This window comes from Ahaetulla prasina, chromosome 2, assembly GCF_028640845.1.
Source record: "Ahaetulla prasina isolate Xishuangbanna chromosome 2, ASM2864084v1, whole genome shotgun sequence".
NCBI lineage: Eukaryota > Metazoa > Chordata > Lepidosauria > Squamata > Colubridae > Ahaetulla > Ahaetulla prasina.
Window position 1 is genome coordinate 270,749,973 of NC_080540.1, and position 21,353 is coordinate 270,771,325.

Below are 21,353 nucleotides of genomic sequence, written 5' to 3' on the forward strand. Positions count from 1 at the left end.
TTTCAAAATAGTATTTTTGTTATCTAATCCTACAATGTGTATTGATATGTATACATTACTTATTTTGCAAATGATCAATAAATTAAGAAATCTTCACCTTTTTCTTGAACATGTTGGGTATAGTACCATGATGCCGAACCTTTGGCATGCATGCTAGAGGTGGCACGCAGAGTCCCCTCTGTGGGCACGCACGCGGTCACTAGTTGCTCTTCTGGTTTCCAGCGCATGCGTGTGCCCTGGCCAGCTGGTATTCGGGTTTCCGGCACTCTGGCACGCTTGCATGCACGTGCGTTCTGGTTTGGGCACTCGGTGCCGAAAAGGTTTGGCATCACTGGTATAGTAGATACCAAAGGCAGTATTTTATTTATTTATTTATTTATTTATTATTTACATTTCTATACCACCCTTCTCCGAAGACTCAGGGCGGTTTACAGCCAAGTTAAAAAGACATATACAAAAATTAAAACACATTATTTCAATTTAAAAATCTGATTCTATAGGCCGAATATTAAAATAACAAGTAATAAAACCACCCATTAAAATTACCCTTAGGCCAACCCTGCTCGGTGAAACAAAAAAGTCTTGAGCTCGCGCTTAAAGGCCCGGAGGTCGGGAAGAAGGCGTAGCCCCAGAGGCAATTCATTCCATAGGGTGGGTGCCCCCACAGAGAAGGCTCTTCCCCTGGGGGCCGCCAGCTGACGGCACCCTAAGGAGACCCTCCCTGTGAGAGCGCACAGTTCGATGGGAGGCTATTGGCGGCAGTAGGTGGTCCCGTAAGTAACCTGGTCCCATGCCATGGAGCGCTTTAAAGGTGATCACCAACACCTTGAATTGCACCCGGAAGACCACCGGCAACCAGTGCAGCTTGCGCAGGAGAGGTGTTATATGGGAGCTCCGAGACGCTCCCTCTATCCCCCGCGCAGCCGCATTCTGTACCAGTTGAAGTCTCCTGGTACTCTTCAAGGGGAGCCTCCTGTAGAGAGCATTGCAGTAATCCAGGCAGTAGGTAACGAAGGCATGAGTGACCGTGCATAACGAGTCCCGGTCCAGGAAGGGACGCAGCTGGCGGATCAGGCGAACCTGATAAAAAGCTCCCCTGGCGACGGCCGTCAAGTGCTCTTCTAACGACAGCCGTGCATCCAGGAGAATGCCTAAGCTGCGAACCAACTCCCTGGGGGCCAGTGACTCGCCCCCCACAGTCAGCGACGGAACTAGCTGACTGTACCGGGACACTGGCATCCACAGCCACTCCGTCTTGGATGGGTTGAGTCGAAGTCTGTTCGTCCCCATCCAGACCCGAACGGCTTCAAGGCACCGGGACATCACATTGACGGCTTCGTTGGGGTGATCCGAGGTGGAAATGTACAGCTGAGTGTCATCAGCGTACAGCTGGCAACTCACCCCAAAACCACGGATGATCTCTCCCAACGGCTTCATATAGATGTTGAACAGGAGGGGCGAGAGAACCGACCCCTGTGGCACCCCACACGTGAGGTGCCTCGCGGTCGATCTCTGCCCCCCCGCCAACACCGTCTGCAAGAGGTCGGAGAGATAGGAGGAGAACCATCGAAAAACGGTGCCCCCCACTCCCAGGCCCCCCAACCGCTGCAGCAAGATACCATGGTCAATGGTATCAAAAGCCGCTGACAGATCTAGTAGGACCAGGATAGAGGAACAACCCCTATCCCGGGCCCTCCAGAGATCATTATTTGTTTTGTACTTGTTATTGTATTATTTGTTCCTTCACTTATATTTACCCAGCTGATCTCCACATTACTAAGTTCATTCATTTGGATTTCTAAGCAAAAATAGATACTATTTAATATACAACTTAGTAATTTCTAATTTTATTTTTCAATATACAGTATTGCATCCTTTGCTATATTCTAACAATGGGAATCATGTCACTAGATTTCTGTTACATCTAATAAATCTCACATGCATTTCTGTATAGAGAACTCAAGCTCATCTTGTTTATTTCCCATAATCTGAATTTTAGTTCAGAGTATGGGAAATAAACAAAATGAACTCAAACTCATAAAGGTTATGCGCTGCATGGGCCAATGAACTTTATAGGTCAGTGTTCTTTCTGGCTTCTTCCACAAAATGGTTTTAAAAGCTCAGTTTCACAAACGCTCCCACATTCTACAATATACAAATGTTCATCCAAGGTCCTTATTTCAGGGTTTTGTTTCAACCCTAATCAAGCTTAGAGCTTGTTCTGGTAAACACATATTTATTTGTCCTTATGAAATACAACCCATTTCATGCCAGCAACACATCACCTGGATAGCTCACACCATATCCCAGAAAGAAAATATCTTCCATTGATACCATTTGCAGAGCTAATCTTTCAATTGCAGTATACTTATTTCTATTTCCTCTCCTCTTTCATAGAGTGGAACGATGGATGAGAATTTTACTTGACCTGTGGGATCTTGAGATTTTTTTTCATATATCATTTATCCACTTATATTTTCGGAAGGGAAATTGCTGGTGGACTTGATAAGTGGTGATACTATATATAGTTAGACTGCATTCTCCTTGTCTTTTGTTGCAATGTCTCTTTTCTTTGAACTAATAAAACCTTGCCCGTTCTCATTAGTTTGTCTTTTTGGGTGTACTGTACCTGGCAATTTGGAGGCTAAAAGCATTTAAAATGCATCTCCTGAAGACTTTAGCATCTGTGTTAAAAGATACAGTCCTTCGGATAATCACACATTGCAAGGTGTACTGGGCATTCAAGGTTAACACAAATCCTGAAATTATACCTGGAAAATAACTTCCAGCAGTGCGGGCTTTTCATCATGGGTATGGCTTACTTAGTATTGGGTTAGTAGCCTAACTACCATCATTTTCATAATTTCCAGACATATTTCAAGAGTATCTTTATCAAGAGCATATTACAATATTCCAGTTGTGATATCACAAAGGCATGAATATTTACTGAATCTGCACTACTATTAATCGTTTCATAGTTCCCATCACCAATCTCTTTCCACTTATGACTGTATGACTATAACTTGTTGCTGGCAATCCTTATGATTTATATTGATATATTGACCATCAATTGTGTTGTAAATGTCGTACCTTGATGAACGTATCTTTTCTTTTATGTACACTGAGAGCATATGCACCAAGACAAATTCCTTGTGTGTCCAATCACACTTGGCCAATAAATTCTATTCTATTCTATTCTATTCTATTCTATTCTATTCTATTCTATTCTATTCTATTCTATTCTATTCTATAATTGTAGGTTCAAATCCTATTTATATAGAAATTATTTCTATTAATGATGACGTTGCTTACTTTTAAGAGATATTGTTCCTGAGGTGCAGCTGTCATTTGTACATGCCTATTTTATTTTTTTATTAGATTTAGGTACCACTCCTTCTTGTCTAAAGGGGAGAGTATTATGCAGAGTAGGTTGGTGGAGGCTACAATTATGACATGAGCATTGGTATTTTTTCAAGACAAAACAGAAATAAAGAATATGAGACACACTTCTAATGTTACATTTTTTTCATTGTGTGCCTTTGAAATTTTTTTCAAAGGTTTGTATGTTGATTCTGGGACTTTGTTCTTATTTAGGGCAAGTAACATCAGAAATAGCATTATCCATTAAGAATGCCATCAAAGTTATGTGTTCTCTTAAAAGAAGCCTTTTTTTTAGTTGTATATTACTATAATATGCAGTTTCACTGGCAAAATCCATTATCATCAATAAGCCCAAAATGGAATCTTGGAAATAAGAGGAAACCATAATTATTTGGCTATGATTTATTATTTTTATTTTCTACAGGAATACCAAAGATGTTTGAAGCAGTAGTGAAATCCAAAATTTTTTACTACCGGTTCTGTGGGTGTGGCTTGATGGGCACATTGTGACTTGGTGGGCACAGCTTGGTGGGCGTGGCAGGGGAAAGATACTGCAAAATCTCCATTCCCTCCCCACTCCTGGGGGAAGGATATTGCAAAATCTCCATTCCCAACCCACTCTGAGGCCAGCCAGAGGTGGTATTTGCCAGTTCTCCGAACTACTCAAAATTTCTGCTACCTGTTCTCCGAACTGCTTAAAAATTCCCCTACCAGTTCTCCAGAACCTGTCAGAACCTGCTGGATTTCAGCCCTGGTTTGAAGTATCTTAAAACCATAGTTTTCATATACTGCCATATGCCTGAGCATTCTTTTTGCATTAATCAAAAGCATTTGAAGTTTCCTGTCAATTGTGCCATGGACAAATATTCTGTATTAGTAAACATCCATGTTTTGTGCTAGTTAGTAATTTCTATTAGGAAATGCCATCCTAATTTTGTCCAATTAAACTGTTATACTTAGAGACAGTTCAGTGTAATAGTTAAGATGGCAGGCTAGAAAGTGGGACATCATGAGTTCTAGTCCCATTTTAGGCATGAACTTTGGGCCAGCCTCTCTTTCTCAACCCTAGGAAGGAGGCCATGGAAAGCCACTCCCACTCTGTTTCATAGAAAACTTCCAAGAAAACTTCAGGGACTTGTCCAGATAGTTGCCAGGAGAGAAGACTAACCTGGAGGCACACAGGCATACATTCACCTTGCACTGGCAGCTTATTATTTTGTAAGCAAAGAAGATGCATATATACAATAACTTCAATTCAAGTTTCTAATACAGCACTTGTTTTCCCTTGGTAATTATTATTTCTGTGAAAACATTTATTCATGTTTTTTATTGAGAGTTGTTATACCCTAGTATAGCTTTCCCAACCTGATAATCATCTCACCCAAATGGAAGTATTACTTTTAGAACGGCAAGACAGTGTCAGAGATTGTAATTCTAAGAGTTGTAAAATCAATATATGTCGATAATAACAGGATCCTGGCCTCTCTTATTAAAACGCAAAGTTGGCAACGTGATGTGAATGGGCACTAATGTGATCTCCCACACTTCTTGCCCAAAGATTTTTTAAAAACCATTAATTTTTTAAAAAAAATTATAAATGAAGCTGGCATGTTATAAATTCAGGCACCAGCTTCTAGTGCAGAAATGCTTTTACCTCCACAAAAATCCCTCTGGAACAATAGAGAACATCCAGGAGACTCATTCACATTTCCTTAAATTGGTGCTTCAGTGATTAGTTATGCCTGCCATTATACCTACTGGATTGCCTTGCAGCTGTAGAGAAAAAAAGAATCACCAAAGGCATTGCTTTGGAGATGCAATTGGGCCACATCCCTAAACATTGTTCATGCCTCGTTAAAAGATACTTCCTTCTTCTGGATCATCTGGCTCAAAGCATTATTATTTATTAAGGCAGAAGTCTTCAAACTTGGCTGCTTTAAGACTTGTGGATTTCAACTCCCAGAATTCTCCAGCTAGCTATGTTGGCTGGAGAATTCTGGGAGTTGAAGTCCACAAGTCTTAAAGCTGCCACTTTGAAGCCCTCTGTATTAAGGATTTGAAAAAATATCAGGAGCCAATCTCTACATGCTTTCCCTATATTGTTTGCCTTTTAGAATTGCATTGCCTTGAGTTTGGTGTTTTGCAAGTATTTGTTGGTTAACACAACAGTAGACAGATGATTGTAGAAGTAAATTATTATAACCAGTGACATCTACTTTTTGTTTTCGTATTTCCCAGAGATTTTTGGAGAATAACAGCATCATTGCTTGTTACAATGAACTGATTCAAATAGAACATGGTGAGGTGCGATCACAGTTCAAATTACGGTATGTAAGCATATTTTTACCATTCATCCCCTGAGTTAGTAGAAAAAGCAGAGTCCTCAATATAATTATTGAGATAACTCTGTCCAGATGTTTGGCAGAATAAGAAGAATGGAAATTAATCAAGGAGAGAACAAACCTAGAACTAAGTTAGAACAAGTAATCCGTGGAATGACTTGCCTTCGGAAGTTGTGGGTGCTCCAACGCTGGAGGCTTTTAAAAAACAGATTGGAAAATTATTTGTCTGAAATGGTATAGGGTTTCATGCCTGAGCAGTGAGTTGGACTAGAAGACTTCCAAAGTCCCTTACAACTCAGTTATTCTGTATCACCAATGCTTTATGTATTAAGAATAGCTTTTCTGACTTTTCAACTGTAGGTTTGTCATTCTTAAAATAAACATAGTCTTAAAAAATTAAACTCAAATATCTAATTGCCTATATTTCAGGAATAATTGCCAGATAGGTTTTGCATGAGGGTTTTTTTTTTTTCATCCAAGAGTCTTTCAAGGGCTTATCTACACTATGGTGCTTCCATACCTTTGTATCTCCAGTTCAGATAATTTCTTAATGGCTACAACTACCCTTTAAAAATAACCAACAACTCAGTAGACTCCAGATCAATGTTGCAGAGAAGGGTGGGGCTAATTTTTAATGCTGTTTGATGGATTGCACTCTGTTTACGGTTTTAGCTTATTTATTTATTTATTCAGAGATTTGCCTATTTTTGTAAATTATTTTTATTTGAAAAATCAGTGGAAATATTTGCCTCCATGAGCAGCACCAAATGTCAGTTGGTACAATCTCAGGAAGACACATAAATATATGTCACCTACCTGCAACTTCTATGTTGTGGGTTGCCTCCTCCTGCTTTACTATGTGGAACTCTAAACTTCCCTAATCAGAAACATTTCCCCCACAAACTGCCATTTTGTGTTAGGTTGCAAAGGTAGACTGATCACTGGATCTCCACACTCATGCAAGATAGAAATTGTGACATAAATAAAGACATGCATATTTAATATGTCTGAGGAAACATCTGGAAAAATTTGTGTTGAGTCCATGCCTTTTTGATTTCTTTCCTCCTGCCAAATAAAGGTTATAATTTTATTTGGGAAGTGGGCTCTATTTATATTACTGCACTAGTAATAGTATATCATTCATATATTAATGACATTAATGTTGCATAGTTTAATAGTAAACTAATAATGCCTACCGTTCCTGTCCTAACATTTCCTTTCATTATATCAAATTAATACAATTATTACATACTTTTGCTCATATATATGCCTGGCATTATATGATATTTTGCTGATTTATGTTGATGCTTGTATATACTGTTGTGACAAAATAAAATTAAAAAATTAAAAAATATATATTTTAAAAAGTATATTTTTACAGGAAGGTGAATTTCCATGAATTTGCATAGGAATTAATCAGTTATAGCATCCTGAATTGTTCTGTCATAGATTCTAATAGTTTCTATTTATTGATTAATTACAGGGCTTGTAATTCGGTATTCACTGCACTAGAGCACTGTCATGAAGCAATAGAAATAACTAGTGAAGATCATATTATTCAGGTATGGAAAAAAGCACACTTCTCCTTAGAAAATTTTTCAATGTCACTTTAAACTAAAAAAGGAAAAAAATCACCATTTTTGCCTTTAGTATATGCACATAGGTATAAATTCTGTTTAGATATTATTGGTCTAGAGAGGTAACATGCAAAGTTTTCTGTATTTTATTTTAGAACCCTTTTCTATTGGTGCATTTGCACTGAGTGAATGCATACAAAGCAAAGCCTTTTATTTAGGTATTTGTACTGGAGGTTTCCCACACTGGTATTGTGCAAACAGAATATGAAATTTATCAAAGTTTGATTTTAAATTTTCTGTACTTGCTTATAAACTTCATTTCATTTTTTTTAACAGTATGTTAATCCAGCCTTTGAGCAGATGATGGGCTATCAGAAGGGAGAATTAATAGGGAAAGAACTTACGGAGCTTCCAAAAAGTGACAGAAACCATGCAGACCTGTTGGATACAATCAACACATGCATCAAAAGAGGAAAAGTGGGTGATAATTACCCAATGCTTTTTGCATTCTTTAATGTAGTTTATTTATTACAATCTGAATATGAAAAATCACTGCGATGTGGATTCTCCTTTACTGGAGAGGATTAGGCAGAGACTGGGTAGTTATTTGCCATGGATGCTTTAACTCAGAGCAGAAGGTTAGGGATGTGGTGGCTCAGTGGCTAAGACACTGAATGGCAGTTCAGCGGTTCAAATCCCTAGTGCCTCATAACGGGGTGAGCTTCACTTACTTCTCCCAGCTTCTGCCAACCTAGCAGTTTGAAAGCACGTAAAAAATGCAAGTAGAAAAAATAGGGACCACTTTTGGTGGGAAGGTAACAGCGTTCCATGCGCCTTTAGTCATGTCGGCCACATCGCCATGGAGACATCTTCAGACAGCGCTGGCTCTTCGGCTTTGAAATGGAGATGAGCATCGCTCCCTAGAATCAGGAACAACTAGCACATATGTGCGAGGAGAACCTTTACCTTTACCTTTAGAAGGTTGGGCTCAGTGATGTCCATGTCCCCTTTTATCTTTATAAGTCTATTGGGCTCAATGATATCCATGTCTCCTTTTATCTTTATAAGTCTATGGAGATTCTCAGTGACCCAGTCATGGTTGCCCCAAAGGTGCTTTTTCAGGTGGCAACTGGACTTTCTTGTGTGTGTTTTTTAATAAGAAAGTCCAGTTGCCTCCTGAAAAAGCACCTTTGGGACTTTTATCTCTATGATTCTCCGCATGTGTGGTACATATGAATATGACATACTGGCATGAAAGCGCCAGAAGGCCACCTGACTGGGAAAGACTAGACAGCAACTTTGTGGATCTCACATAGAGAAGGACTGCAAAAGACTTTATTATTTTTAGTAAGGCAAATTGACTACTTTTTTTTTTTACTATGGCTTCACTTGGCTTGTTTAGGAATGGCAAGGAGTTTATTACGCACGAAGAAAATCGGGCGATAATATCCAACAGCATGTTAAGATAACACCTGTGACAGGTCAAGGAGGGTAAGTGTGTTAATGAAAAAATGCATTGACCGTAAGCGATGTGTATCAAGTTCGTTTATCATATTTATAGGTGACGAGATTGCCTCTTGAATCAGGTTCTGTTGACATGGTTTCTCTTTGTATTAAATCCAACCAGGGATAAGGTTGCATTTCTGAGCTTTTAAGTTGACAAAATAACTAAATCTGAGTAAATCTTTGGATTTTCATTCATTCACTCACTCACTCACACATTCATTTAAGGTGGAAATCAGAGCAGGTGTAGGGGGCTCCTATCACTTTCTCTACCCTTAAACTCTGCACCGAATGGGTTGAAATAATTTAACTCTGTTCTTCAGCTTTACATCTTGTTAGCTGGTCTCTGGAATTTCAAAAGACCGAGAGGCTACGTAGCAGAACTCAGATGACAAATGTTGCCATCCATGATGTAGCTTGTTAATTTTTTTCTTCTATTTTCTGTAGGGGGAAAAAAATTAAATGTTGCTCTTTCATTATCTCAGAATTCATTAATTGCATAATTAATCCTCAAGCTTGTAAACTAAATTGAAAATATAGGATGTATTTAGAATATAAGAAGAAAACAGGAAAAGTATCAGAAAGAATGACAAGAGTACATAATGCTTAAATAAGTAAATTCTTAATGCTTAACTTACTTTTCAAAGGACGTTCTTTGGTGAGGTATGATAACTGTATATGATAACTCTAGTCCCTGCTAATCTGTGAATTTACAAAAGATTAAAGTTGACAACGTAAAGGAATTCCATCATTGGAATGTCCAATACCTTTTGCTAAATTAAAATGATGGTTAGAAGTTAAGGATTTGATTATCTCAGACATGTTACAAACTTTATACAAATTAAATACCATTTATCTCATTCAGTGAGATGGCGGAAGTTTCTGTTGCAGCCTTAGACAGAGTTTTGTTAACATCAGAGGTGTCAAACGCGCAGCCTGCAAGTTGGATGCGTCACACGCTGGCCATCCCACTCCATTTTAGCGAAGGGGAAAAAAGTTGCAATACATCATGTGATGACAACATGACGTTGCGAGTTTGACACCCCTGCTCTACATGTACAGGATTCTGCTGGAAGATCATCTTATGTTCTTGATCCCTTTTTTCCTCACACCAATATTAATGTGTGTCAATTATGGATGTTTTATAGAATGACCTCAATAATTGCCATAAGTAATAAATACAGCATTGAAATAAACTAACTGGATCTAGATTTTTTTATATTGCATTTGATAATAGTGGATTCTTTTTATATTCATAGAAAAATTCGACATTTTGTATCTATCAAAAAACTGTGTTGCAGCAATGATAGAAACAAACAGGTATGATTTTCTCTTTTTACAATTGTTTGTTGCCTTCTTATTAACAACTGGATGTTTCCAAAGTCTTTAATTATGTATTATTTAAAATATAAATGTCAAACCACATTATCATAAAATGGATCTTGTGACAGTGAACTTTTGCTGTTTGGCAAGATGATTTGCATTTATTTTAGCAGCCTCTCCTATGTCTTATCATATACAGCTAATGAGATTCAAAGTTCTAGGTTTTGTAGTGGAAAGTTATGATATTTCAAATTATACTGTTATAGTCATTCAGATCCAATGTAATGAGGAGCTAGCTATACAGAGATAACAGCTGGTTCAACTTTTTAACAAATGATATATGATATAAGCACAAGCAAACTATATAATGAGACTCACTGAGAAGAGCCTAATGCCGAGAAAGATTGAGGGCAAAAGAAGAAGGGGACGACAGAGAATGAAGTGGCTGGATGGAGTCATTGAAGCAGTAGGCGTGAGCTTAAATGGACTCCAGAGGATGGTAGAGGACAGGAAGGCCTGGAGGAACGTTGTCCATAGGGTCGCGATGGGTCAGACACGACTTCGCAACTAACAACAACAAACTATATAGTAGAGATGGGAAATCCTTGGCCTCCAACAATAACTTAACTTTCTCTTTGACATCCCACCAAGAAAGCTGATAGAAGACAAAGTCAATTCCCTGAACACCTCCAAGTTGCAGCTGTCTGAAAAAAAAATGTTTTTGGTGGCCTTCAACAGTTTTTGATTAAGAAAGATAATAATAATAATAATAATAATAATAATAATAATAATAATAATAATAATAATAATAATAATAATAATAATAATAATAATAATAATAATAATATTATTTTAATTTGTATACCGCCCTTCTCCCGAAGGACTCAGGGCGGTGAACAGCCAAATAAAATACAAACAGAAACATACACAATATTAAAAACAACCCTTAAGAAACTTATTCAATTAGCCAAAAAATTTAAAATAACATTACACCCTATAAAATTACAGAAGTTTAAAACCCATTAAATTCAATTAAAATTTAAAAAATCAGGCCAGTTAAGGGATAGTCACTGCTAAACATGCTTTGTGGCAGGTCTATCTAGCTATTAGGATGGGAACTTATATGTCTCTTTTGTGTTTCCTTTTTCATATAATACAAGACTTACAGGATACATCATGATGAAAAGTGTGCAGGACATCAGTTTCAATCAGGTTAGAAAATAATCTTTCTATATTTGAAGAATCAGAACCAGTCTTAACTGTTAGGCTGAAGGATGCTTTATATATTATGGCACTTATGTGGAGGTAATTGATTCTGCAGCGGAAGTTCTGTCTGAAATCTGGAAGTAGCTTAAACTCTAAAATTAGGAGTTATTACTCTTTAGAAGACTGCTTCTATTATATATGAAGAGAACCTTAAATTAATCAGTCTTTTCAGTCCATGTATCATTAGACTGAAAATATAATTTTCAATATATGCAATAAAATGGAAGAATGTTTCATTAAAACAATTTGTGACATAATATTGCAAGAAAATAGAATATAGAATTAAGAGATTGACCTTAAGGGTATAGATCAGAGGTGTCAAACACAAGGCCCACGGGCTGAATCCGGCCCGTGATGTGGTTGGATCTGGTCCATGGGGCCCTCCTTGAAAACGTAAAGAGCTGACCCCCATTGCTTCAGCCTGGTCTACCCAATGCAAAGAAGAAACATTGGGCATCTTGGCTTCGACCTGGTCTACCAAGCAAAGAGGAAACATGCCAGCAGATTGGGGAGTGGCATCAAACTGGCCATGCCCACCCAGTTGACCACACCCACCAGTCAGCCATGGCTGCCCAGCCCCCTGAGGTCAACCACAGCCATGATGCGGCCCTCAATGAAATTGAGTTTGACACCCCTGGTATAGATTATGCTTGTGTGGCATAGGGCCAGGCTTCTTACTTCTCCTACTGTTTCTGCCAACCTCAGCAGATACAGAGGGCATGCGCTGGATCTCTTTTATGCCATCTCATTGGGCCCCGGAATCATGCCTTTTCACTGCCTGTATCTGCTCTATGGAACTCTCCTATCTCGAAAACTTGGGTGGCCCTAATCTTTTTATTTATTTTATTTTATTTTTATTTATTTTATTTTGTCACAACAGTATATATAAGCATAAGCATGAAGTAACGATATAATATATAAGCATATATATGAGTATAAGTATGTAATAACTATATAAATTGGATATAATGAAAGGAAACAGTACGACAGGAATGGTAGGCACATTTGTGCTCTTATGCACGCCCCCTACAGACCTTTTAGGAATGGGGTGAGGTCAACAGTAGACAGTTTTTGGTTAAAGCTTTGGGGATTTTGAGTAGATACTACGGAGTCAGGTAGTATATTCCAAGCATTAACAACTCTGTTACTGAAGTCATATTTTCTGCAATCAAGATTGGAGCGGTTAACATTAAGCTTAAATCTATTGTGTGCTCGTGTATTGTTGCAATTGAAGTAGTCTTCGACTGAAGTAGTCTTCGACAGGAGGACTTTGTAATAGATGATTCTATGAGTTAAACTCAGGTCATGTCGAAGGTGGTGGAGTTCTAAATTTTCTAAACCCAAGATTTCAAGTCTGGTGGCATAAGGTATTTTGTTATATTCAGAGGAGTGGAGAACTCTTCTTGTAAAATATTTCTGGACACGTTCAATTGTATTGATGTCTGAAATGTGGTATGGGTTCCAGACAGGCGAGCTGTATTCAAGAATTGGTCTAGCAAATGTTTTATAAGCTCTGGTTAGTAGTGTAGTGTTTTTGGAAAAGAAGCTACGCAAGATTAGGTTTACAACTCTTAGAGCCTTTTTTGCTATGTAGTTGCAGTGGGCTTTGGCACTTAGGTCATTGGATATGAAGACTCCAAGGTGGGGGTCATCTGTAAGGTAATGACCGTCAAGTTTGTATTTAGTGTTTGGATTCTTTTTCCCAATTGTAAGACAGAGCATTTGCTGGTTGAGATTTGGAGTTGCCAGGTTTTAGACCATTCTGACACAAAGTCAAGATCTTTTTGTGTGCGTGTGTGTGTGTCTCAGATTTGGGCAAGTGGAACTGAGCTCTGCTAGTATGGATGCTTAATTGTTGATTGATTATTGGGTGTCAAAGAGGTTGTGTTGTGGCGGGGTGGTGGTTCTTCTTTTTGATCCTATAAATTGTGTAGAAACACTTGCATGAAATGGATGTCTATAAGAATGCTAAAAATAAATATACACATATATACATATATACATAGATATTGCAGCTAAATACCACTCATTTAGAAAGAAGATACTATAAAATAATGCATGTATAAACTCATGGGCGTAATATATTCTTAGTTATTCTCTCATAGGTTTTTAAAACAACATATCTTTAAAGATGTATCAAGTTTAGCATATAATAAGGAAGTAGTAAAATTGGCTTTGAAACTAGGAAATTAAAGTAGTTGGTTTCTTTCTTTTCTGTTATCCTTCCCTATTTAATTGAGGAAGGGTTCGTTTTTAAATTTCTGATCTGTAGTTGGGAAGCAATTAGTCAGTCTTTTAATATGGGGACAAAATGTGGCTTTGAAAATAAATCCTACTCCTTTTTAAATCCTTTCCTTTAATATTTATAGACTCTCACTCCTTCAGATGCAAGAACAGGAGGAAAGAATCCATTGATATTAAATCAATAACTTCTCAAAGTAGTGATGGTAAGAAATGAAATATGTGGGAGATACTATTTAGAGCCACTGCAATTGATGCTTTAAATGACTGGCATTTGATTTAATATTTTATTGTAATCTCTTTCCAAACATCTTGGCTATTGAATAGCAGGAAGAGGCAGGATAAGTTTAAACAATGGAAAAATAGGCAATTTCTTACTTTTTAATTATACAGATAGTCCTCTTGTACTGACCACAATTAGGACTAGCAATTCTGTTACTCAGCAACACAGATGCAAAGTGAAATGTCATGTTATCATGCCTGATCTACGACATTCAGCTGTGGTCCTTAAATGGATCATCCTTGGTCATTAAGCAAGTTATGCTTAATGCAATTTGCGAATTCTTGCTGACTTCCCCACTGACTTTGCTTCCAGGAAACTGGCAGTGAAGGTTGCAAATGACAATCACGTGACCATAGGATTCTGTAACTGACAGAATTGTGTCGGTTGCCAAATGCCCATACTGCAATCACATGTCCAAAGGGATGCTGCAAAGGCCACATCTTCAAGGAGTGCTCATAAATCTCTTTTTTCAACACTATTATAACTTTGAACAGTCACTGAACCAGCAGTCAATAGGAGGGGACTACCTATATATGCAATATAAAAACATATTATTTGGAACAATCTAATTTCAAATAATGTGATGTAAAAACGAGTAGTGTTTTTAAATTTTTCAAGTAACCTTTTTAAAAAGCCTTTTCTGTTTAATACAGCAACAAGTTTACAGAATCATCGATATTCATCTATAGCAAGAATCCACTCTATGACAATAGAAGCTCCAATCACAAAGGTATGAGGCAAAAGACTTTCTGATGTTGTTGTTGTTGTTGTTGTTATTATTATTATTATTATTATTATTATTATTATTATTTATTAAATTTTTATACCGCCCTTCTCCCGAAGGACTCAGGGCGGTGATGTTGTTTTATACATCAACAATCTTTTGCAAAAAAAATAAATAAAAATGAGCACATCTATTTTTATTAGACATTGAAATATCAATTCATGTCACCCAGAGATGTTGGGATTTACTATAAATAAGATGGTTGTTTTGCACAAAGCCAAAAGGGGAGAACCTTTATCTTTACCTTTACAATATAGTGAATTTTTAAAATATGCATTTTTAAAAAAATTAATTGATTGAAGAATTAGTTAATCATTTTAAAAGCCAACTCCTTTATTCAGGTCATAGTTCTTTTACGTTGATAACTCAATATTGCATACGGATTGAAATCAGCAATAGCCTTGTTATTTCTTTTCCATTTGCAATCCTACAGGTTATTAATATAATCAATTCAGCTCAAGAGAATAGTCCAGTGACTGTAGCAGAAGCTTTGGATAGAGTGCTGGAAATCTTACAAACAACAGAACTCTATTCTCCACATTTAGGAACCAAAGATGATGACCCTCATACTAGTGATCTTGTCGGAGGTCTGATGATGGTGAGTAAAGAGACATACCATCACACCATCAGTTTCACTATAAAATTGGTGGCTGAAGTCAGGGGTCCTTTTGCTGTAGATCTCTACCAGTGGTGAAATTCCATTTTTTTTTACTACCGGTTCTGTGGGCATGGCTTGGTGGGTGTGGTGTGACTTGGTGGGTGTGGCTTGGTGGCGTGGCAGGGAAAGGATACTGCAAAATCTCCATTCCCACTCCACTCCAGGGGAAGGATACTGCAAAATCCCCATTCCCTCCCCACTCTGGGGCCAGCCAAAGGTGGCATTTGCCAGTTTTCCAAACAACTCAAAATTTCCAGTAACAATTCTCCGAACTGCTCAAAATTTCCGCTACCAGTTCTCCAGAACATGTCAGAACCTGCTGGATTTCTACCCGATCTCTACCATTAAAAACATACTAAAAAGAAATGTATAAAAGCAAGCAGTTGTAGTCAATGCAGGAGAAACAGTTCTAGATTCTTGGCCATAAGGAGAAGAGAATGTCATGAGACAGGGATCTCCAACCTTGCCAACTTTAAGACTTGTGGACTTCAACTCCCAGCTTTGCTGGCTGAGGAATTCTGGCGGTTGAAGTCCACAAGTCTCAAAGTTGCCAAGGTTGGAGACCCCTGTCATGAGAGACCTCTTCTAGATTAATCATAAAAACAGCCTTTCATAAGCTGAGATGAGGTTGTGATGAACATTCTGTAAACTCATATCTTACTTTTATGAATGTTGAAAGTGTGATAGAAGAGATTAGTTCTTATCTTCTCATTTTTACTCGAAAACCTGGGGTATCTCATTTAGTAGACCTTGAGGAAATAAAACAGTATTTATTACATTTTGGATAGGAATCAGGTTGCACTGCATTTTCAGTGATTTTTTGCAGATTATGTAGAAATTTTATATAAACATATAGACACTTTATAATTATTTTTAACATTCATATTCATATAGTATCTATTAGCAATGTCATTCCTATTTAACTATATCTTGCTGTTTAACTATAATATTTGTAATAAATTATATTTATTAAAATATAATTTCATCTTTTTGGTATATGGAATGTTTTTCTTCTTTTCATTATTTCAGGATGGCTTGAAAAAACTGTCAGGAAATGATTATGTATTTTCTAAAAGTAAGTTTCTATGTTAAACTCTCTTTTTATTCGTTTGTTCATGTTAATATTGCAGAAAAATTGCTTTTGCTGAAAAAAATCAGGAATACAAAACTAATTATCTTAATTTATTTCATTAGTTGTCTATTGAATTTGGTGCATAAAGAGTTTAGATGTAATAGGTTTCCACACAACATTTGGAAAGATAAGTTTATCCCTTTTTATCATTCCAGACTACTTGTAGTGCAGTAGACAGAAAATATTCATTAAGTTTGTTTTGCTATAATACAAGAAATAACAGAATGACAAAGTTGGAAGGGACTTTGGAGGTTTTCTAGTCCAATCCCCTGCTCAAGGGAACCCTATACCATTCTGGACAAATGGCTGTCCAATTTCTTCTTACAAGTTGTGAGTAAAGGAGCACTCACAACTTCTGAAGGCAAACCTTACCACTGGTTAATTATTCTCACTGTCAGGAAATTTCTCCTTAATTCTAGGTTGGTTCTCTCCTTAATTAAATTGATTTCACCCATTGCTTCTTGACCTGCCTTCTGATGCTTTGGAAAATTGGTTGACTTCTTCTTCTTTGTGGCCCTCAAATATTGAAAGACTGCTATCGTGTCACCCCCCCATCCTTCTTTTCACCAGACTAGATATACCCAAAGGGCCACGGTGTGGCTCAGCTGTAAGACAGCCTGTTATTAAAAACACAGCTGCTTGCAATTACTGCAGGCTCAAGTCCCACCAGGCCCAAGGTTGACTCAGCCTTCCATCTTTTATAAGGTAGGTAAAATGAGGACCCAGATTGTTGGGGGGGGCAATAAGTTGACTTTGTATATAAATATACAAATAGGATGAGACTATTGCCTTACACAATGTAAGCCGCCCTGAGTCTTCGGAGAAGGGCAGGATATAAATGTAAATTTTTTTAAAAAATCCTGCAACCATTCCTCATATGTTTTGGCCTCCAGCCCCTAATAATCTTTGTTGCTCTTCTCTGAACTCTTTCCAGAGCCTCAACTTTTCAGAGTCTCAAAAAAAAAACTAACAACCCACCCTTGCAGCATTTAATTAAAACAAGTTCATTTTAAATTTTCTTAATTCAAATCATTGGCAAGCTTTTTGCCTTTAATTATAGATGGGATAATTTATTATTTATAAATAGGGTAATTTATTATTTGTCTGCAAATAGATGGGAAATTGAACAACTGGTCTTGTGGTGCAGCTGGAACAATCTTGAATTGAACACACTCAAAACTGTAGAGATGATAGTAGATTTTAGGAGAAGTCCCCCTATTCTATCACCTCTTATAATACTAGATAACACAATGTCAACAGTAGAGGCCTTCAAGTTTCTGGGTTTTATAATATCTCAAGACTTGAAATGGACACCTAACTTCAAAAACTTCATAAAAAAGCACAACAAAGAATGTTCTTCTTGCATCAATTCAGAAAGCCAGCTGGTTCGGTGCGCATGCATGTGCCAGAACCTGGAAGACAGCAGCTGGCCGTCGCACACATGCGCACCAGCCAGCTGCTCTCTTCTGGGTTCCGGCATTCCAGGGTGCAAGTGGGCACACTCCAGTTTCGGCATTCGGTGCCAAAAAGATTAACCATCACTGCCCTAGGATGTCAAACCACGTAGTAGGGCTGTAATAAGGCTGTACTACTATTACTATCCTTCTCATCTTTCCTATTACCTATTCCTTAGTATCTTATGACTATAACTAAAGCAACACTGGGATCACTACCATCAGCACTGAAAAAGTATCAAGGAGTCTGTGGATTTTACATTTTCACATGTTGAAAAGTTCTCACACATTCAAGTTCACAATCTAACTTTTTGAGATGACCTACTAAATGTGGCTGCACTAATGCCTCCAACACTGATAGGCCTCAACCCAGTGGTGAAATTCAGCCGGTTCTATCCGGCTCCGGAAAATTGGTAGCGCCAGTGGTGAGAGGCTCTGCCCACCCATCATCACGTCCTGTTTTTGACCCTCTCCGCATGCACAGAAGGCTCTGTGCATGTATGGAGGAGGTGCGCGCGAACGTAGCACGCTCGCACTCTCACATTTGCGAACCGGTAGCAAAGGTAAATGAGTTTCACCCATGCCTCAACCGCTTCATAAGATGGAGAAGAAAGGAGGGAAAAATACTTTAGGCAAGGTCAATGCAGGAATCTCTCCAAGCCTAGGACGTATCTCGCCCCAGTATCTTTTCAGGGTTGCTTCTTTTCATCAGCAAATGGGTAAGATGATACAACATTGAATATAAGAATATAAGAAGGTAAGGCTCCTTTCCAGCAGCCCCATTTTACACCCATGTCTTTCCACAGACATGGGGCTTCTCCCTGTTTAAACTTGCTAACAGCTCCAGCTTAGCCTTGAGTCTTTCTTTTTATTAAGGGTTCTTCAATTGGGTACATGCTTATAGATTCATAACCTGCCTGTTCCCCATTTCTACAGATAAGAACCAGAGCCAATCAGTGCCAGTCACCATCAGTGATGCCCCACCCTGCATTGCACACTTATTGGATAATGAAGAGAGCTGGGACTTCAACATTTTTGAACTGGAAGCTGTTACAAATAAAAGGCAAGCTTTACACCTGTGCTCATTAGATGGATAAAAATAGAAGTTGCAGGCAGTTGCAGTTTTGTCATAAATGAAATTTGTGTGGCTTATTTATAATTGGTTTAGCTGTGTCACTGTGCTGTCGAAGGTCGCCTAGGCAAATGCAGGCATCGATAAAGTCTTTTATGGTACCACTAAACCACAACAGAAGGCCCTCCAGGGGTGTTGGTAAAACTCCACTCCACTTTCCCTCACAAAACAACCACCAACAGTCAATGTAACCTAGTTCCACCAGCTGGGTCCCTGGTCACCAGAACCAAGCCCCCAAACAGGAAGAAAGTTGGTCCACAAACCAGGCGCACTGTTTGCAAAACAAGGTCCATAAACTACAATCCAAAGTCAGTGTCCATAAAGCAATGTATGAAAATCCAAATGCTGAAACACAAGTCAAAGTCCATGAGTCAAGGTTTCCAAAATGGTTGTTCCTGACAAATACACCTTCCCCGGTCTCTAGTCAAATCACTCCGAGCCAAGTGTTCCTTGTGAAGAGGGGCAGGGCAGCTTCCTCAAAGGGCAGCTTTGCAGACCTTCTCTGAGCTTCCCTTGGCTCCACTCTCCACGACCGACCGTGAATCAGGTGGGGAGGCAGCTTTTCCTTGTCAGAGGGGATTTTATTCCCCTCAGCATTCCTCATTGCCGCTGCCCATCTGTAGCCAATCCTCCCCTGCGTTTGTGAAGGCAGGTGGCTCCCCATCCAGTTGATCACTTTCTACAATGCCGGAGGGGCCTGGAACAGCCGGACGTTCCACAGGAAATGCCCGAGTTCCAACTCTTCCTCCTCCTCCAAACTAGGAATCAATAGGGTCATGACAGTCACCTAACTCTGGAGTAAAACCTGTGAATGATACATTTTTCTTTCTGTGCTTCTAGATTTGATGCAAGTGGTTTGTAAATTTTAAATATATTAAAAATAGCCTTTTTAATTCCATCTAATCATTTTATTATTTTATAGAAATGTATATATCATAGTTACATATATTTTATTGTCTGGTTAACAATGTGGTATTCTGGGCAGACAGTACTTAGGGTGGTACAAAATAGCATTTATTGTCATTCACAGCTTTCCTAAAATACAGAAGCTTTTTTTAAAATGAAACTTTCCCTAAAATACTATGCTGAAACTATATATTTTCAAATAAATAGTTTAAAAGTAATTTTCTTTAATGCTATCTTAGTTTCCAAAATCCAGTCTTTTTAATACAATCTTTATATTATAGTTTTAAAAATATAACTATTTCCTTTCATATGTAAGTTGCAAGAAGTTTCATAATAAATGTTATATTCATCATAAACATTTTAGATGGATTTTTTATCAGAAAGGATAGAATAGCTGCTAAGCAGACTGTTCAGTGTTGCTGTGCTTAATCTGTCTTTTAAAACTATTCCCATTGAAATTCATGGCCAATTCCTTTGAAATCTATAGATTAAACCAAGATTTAGCATGTTTCGATCACTTGTGACTTTTATGGATAGAACTACAAAGAATCATATTTCTTCTGCTAAATTGTACCTCAATATCCTCTCATTTCATGAAGAAATTTAAACTAAGCTGCAAAATATTTAAGAGTATTTCTTTATTACCCTTCCCTCTTTAAGCCTCATTTCATTGAACATGAATTTTGGGTACCTTTGATTATATGTTGTTAATGTGGCATTTGCTGTTTTTCTAATCCTCTCATCTGAAATTCCAAAGATTCCTTTCCTGTCAGATACAAACTGGACACACTGAACTTACATTTCAGATAATGTGGAAGTTGGGCCTTTATTTCTTTCCTTTAGTCTCCCTTCTCTAATTTCTTTCAGCTGTCATTTAGTTGCTTATCTTTTTTTGTTGTTGTTGTTTACATTTATACCCCGCCCTTCTCCGAAGACTCAGGGCGGCTTACAGCGTATAAGGCAATAGTCTCATTCTATTTGTATATTTTTACAAAGTCAACTTATTGCCCCCCCAACAATCTGGGTCCTCATTTTACCTACCTTATAAAGGATGGAAGGCTGAGTCAACCTTGGGCCGGGCTCGAACCTGCAGTAATTGCAGGCTTTGTGTTCTTAATAACAGGCTTTACCAGCCTGAGCTATTCCGGCCCCTCCATCTTTGGGGAAATGGGACCCTGTACCTCTATTTATAATGAAGCAGGAATGGTGGTATACAGGTAGTCCACAGGTTCTGACAGGTTCTGGAGAACTGGTAGTGGAAATTTTAAGTAGTTCGGAGAACTGGCAAATACCACCTCTGACTGGCCCCAGAGTAGGTTGGGAATGCAATTGAGCCTAACATTTATGTCACTAAGTGAGACAGTTGTTAAG

At 38.0% G+C, this 21,353-nt stretch overlaps 1 protein-coding gene across 1 annotated transcript in view; it reads left to right on the forward strand.

Moving 5' to 3' along the window:
* PDE8B (phosphodiesterase 8B) overlaps positions 1-21,353 on the forward strand; it is a 72,614-nt gene that overhangs the window by 37,909 nt on the left and 13,352 nt on the right. Inside the window, exons 6-16 of the mRNA XM_058170045.1 lie at positions 5,620-5,708; positions 7,207-7,285; positions 7,637-7,777; positions 8,703-8,791; positions 10,063-10,123; positions 11,287-11,338; positions 13,762-13,839; positions 14,570-14,646; positions 15,134-15,298; positions 16,388-16,433; positions 18,881-19,007. Of these exons, the coding sequence (XP_058026028.1) occupies positions 5,620-5,708; positions 7,207-7,285; positions 7,637-7,777; positions 8,703-8,791; positions 10,063-10,123; positions 11,287-11,338; positions 13,762-13,839; positions 14,570-14,646; positions 15,134-15,298; positions 16,388-16,433; positions 18,881-19,007 (1,004 nt within the window). The remainder of the gene's footprint in view (positions 1-5,619; positions 5,709-7,206; positions 7,286-7,636; positions 7,778-8,702; positions 8,792-10,062; positions 10,124-11,286; positions 11,339-13,761; positions 13,840-14,569; positions 14,647-15,133; positions 15,299-16,387; positions 16,434-18,880; positions 19,008-21,353) is intronic.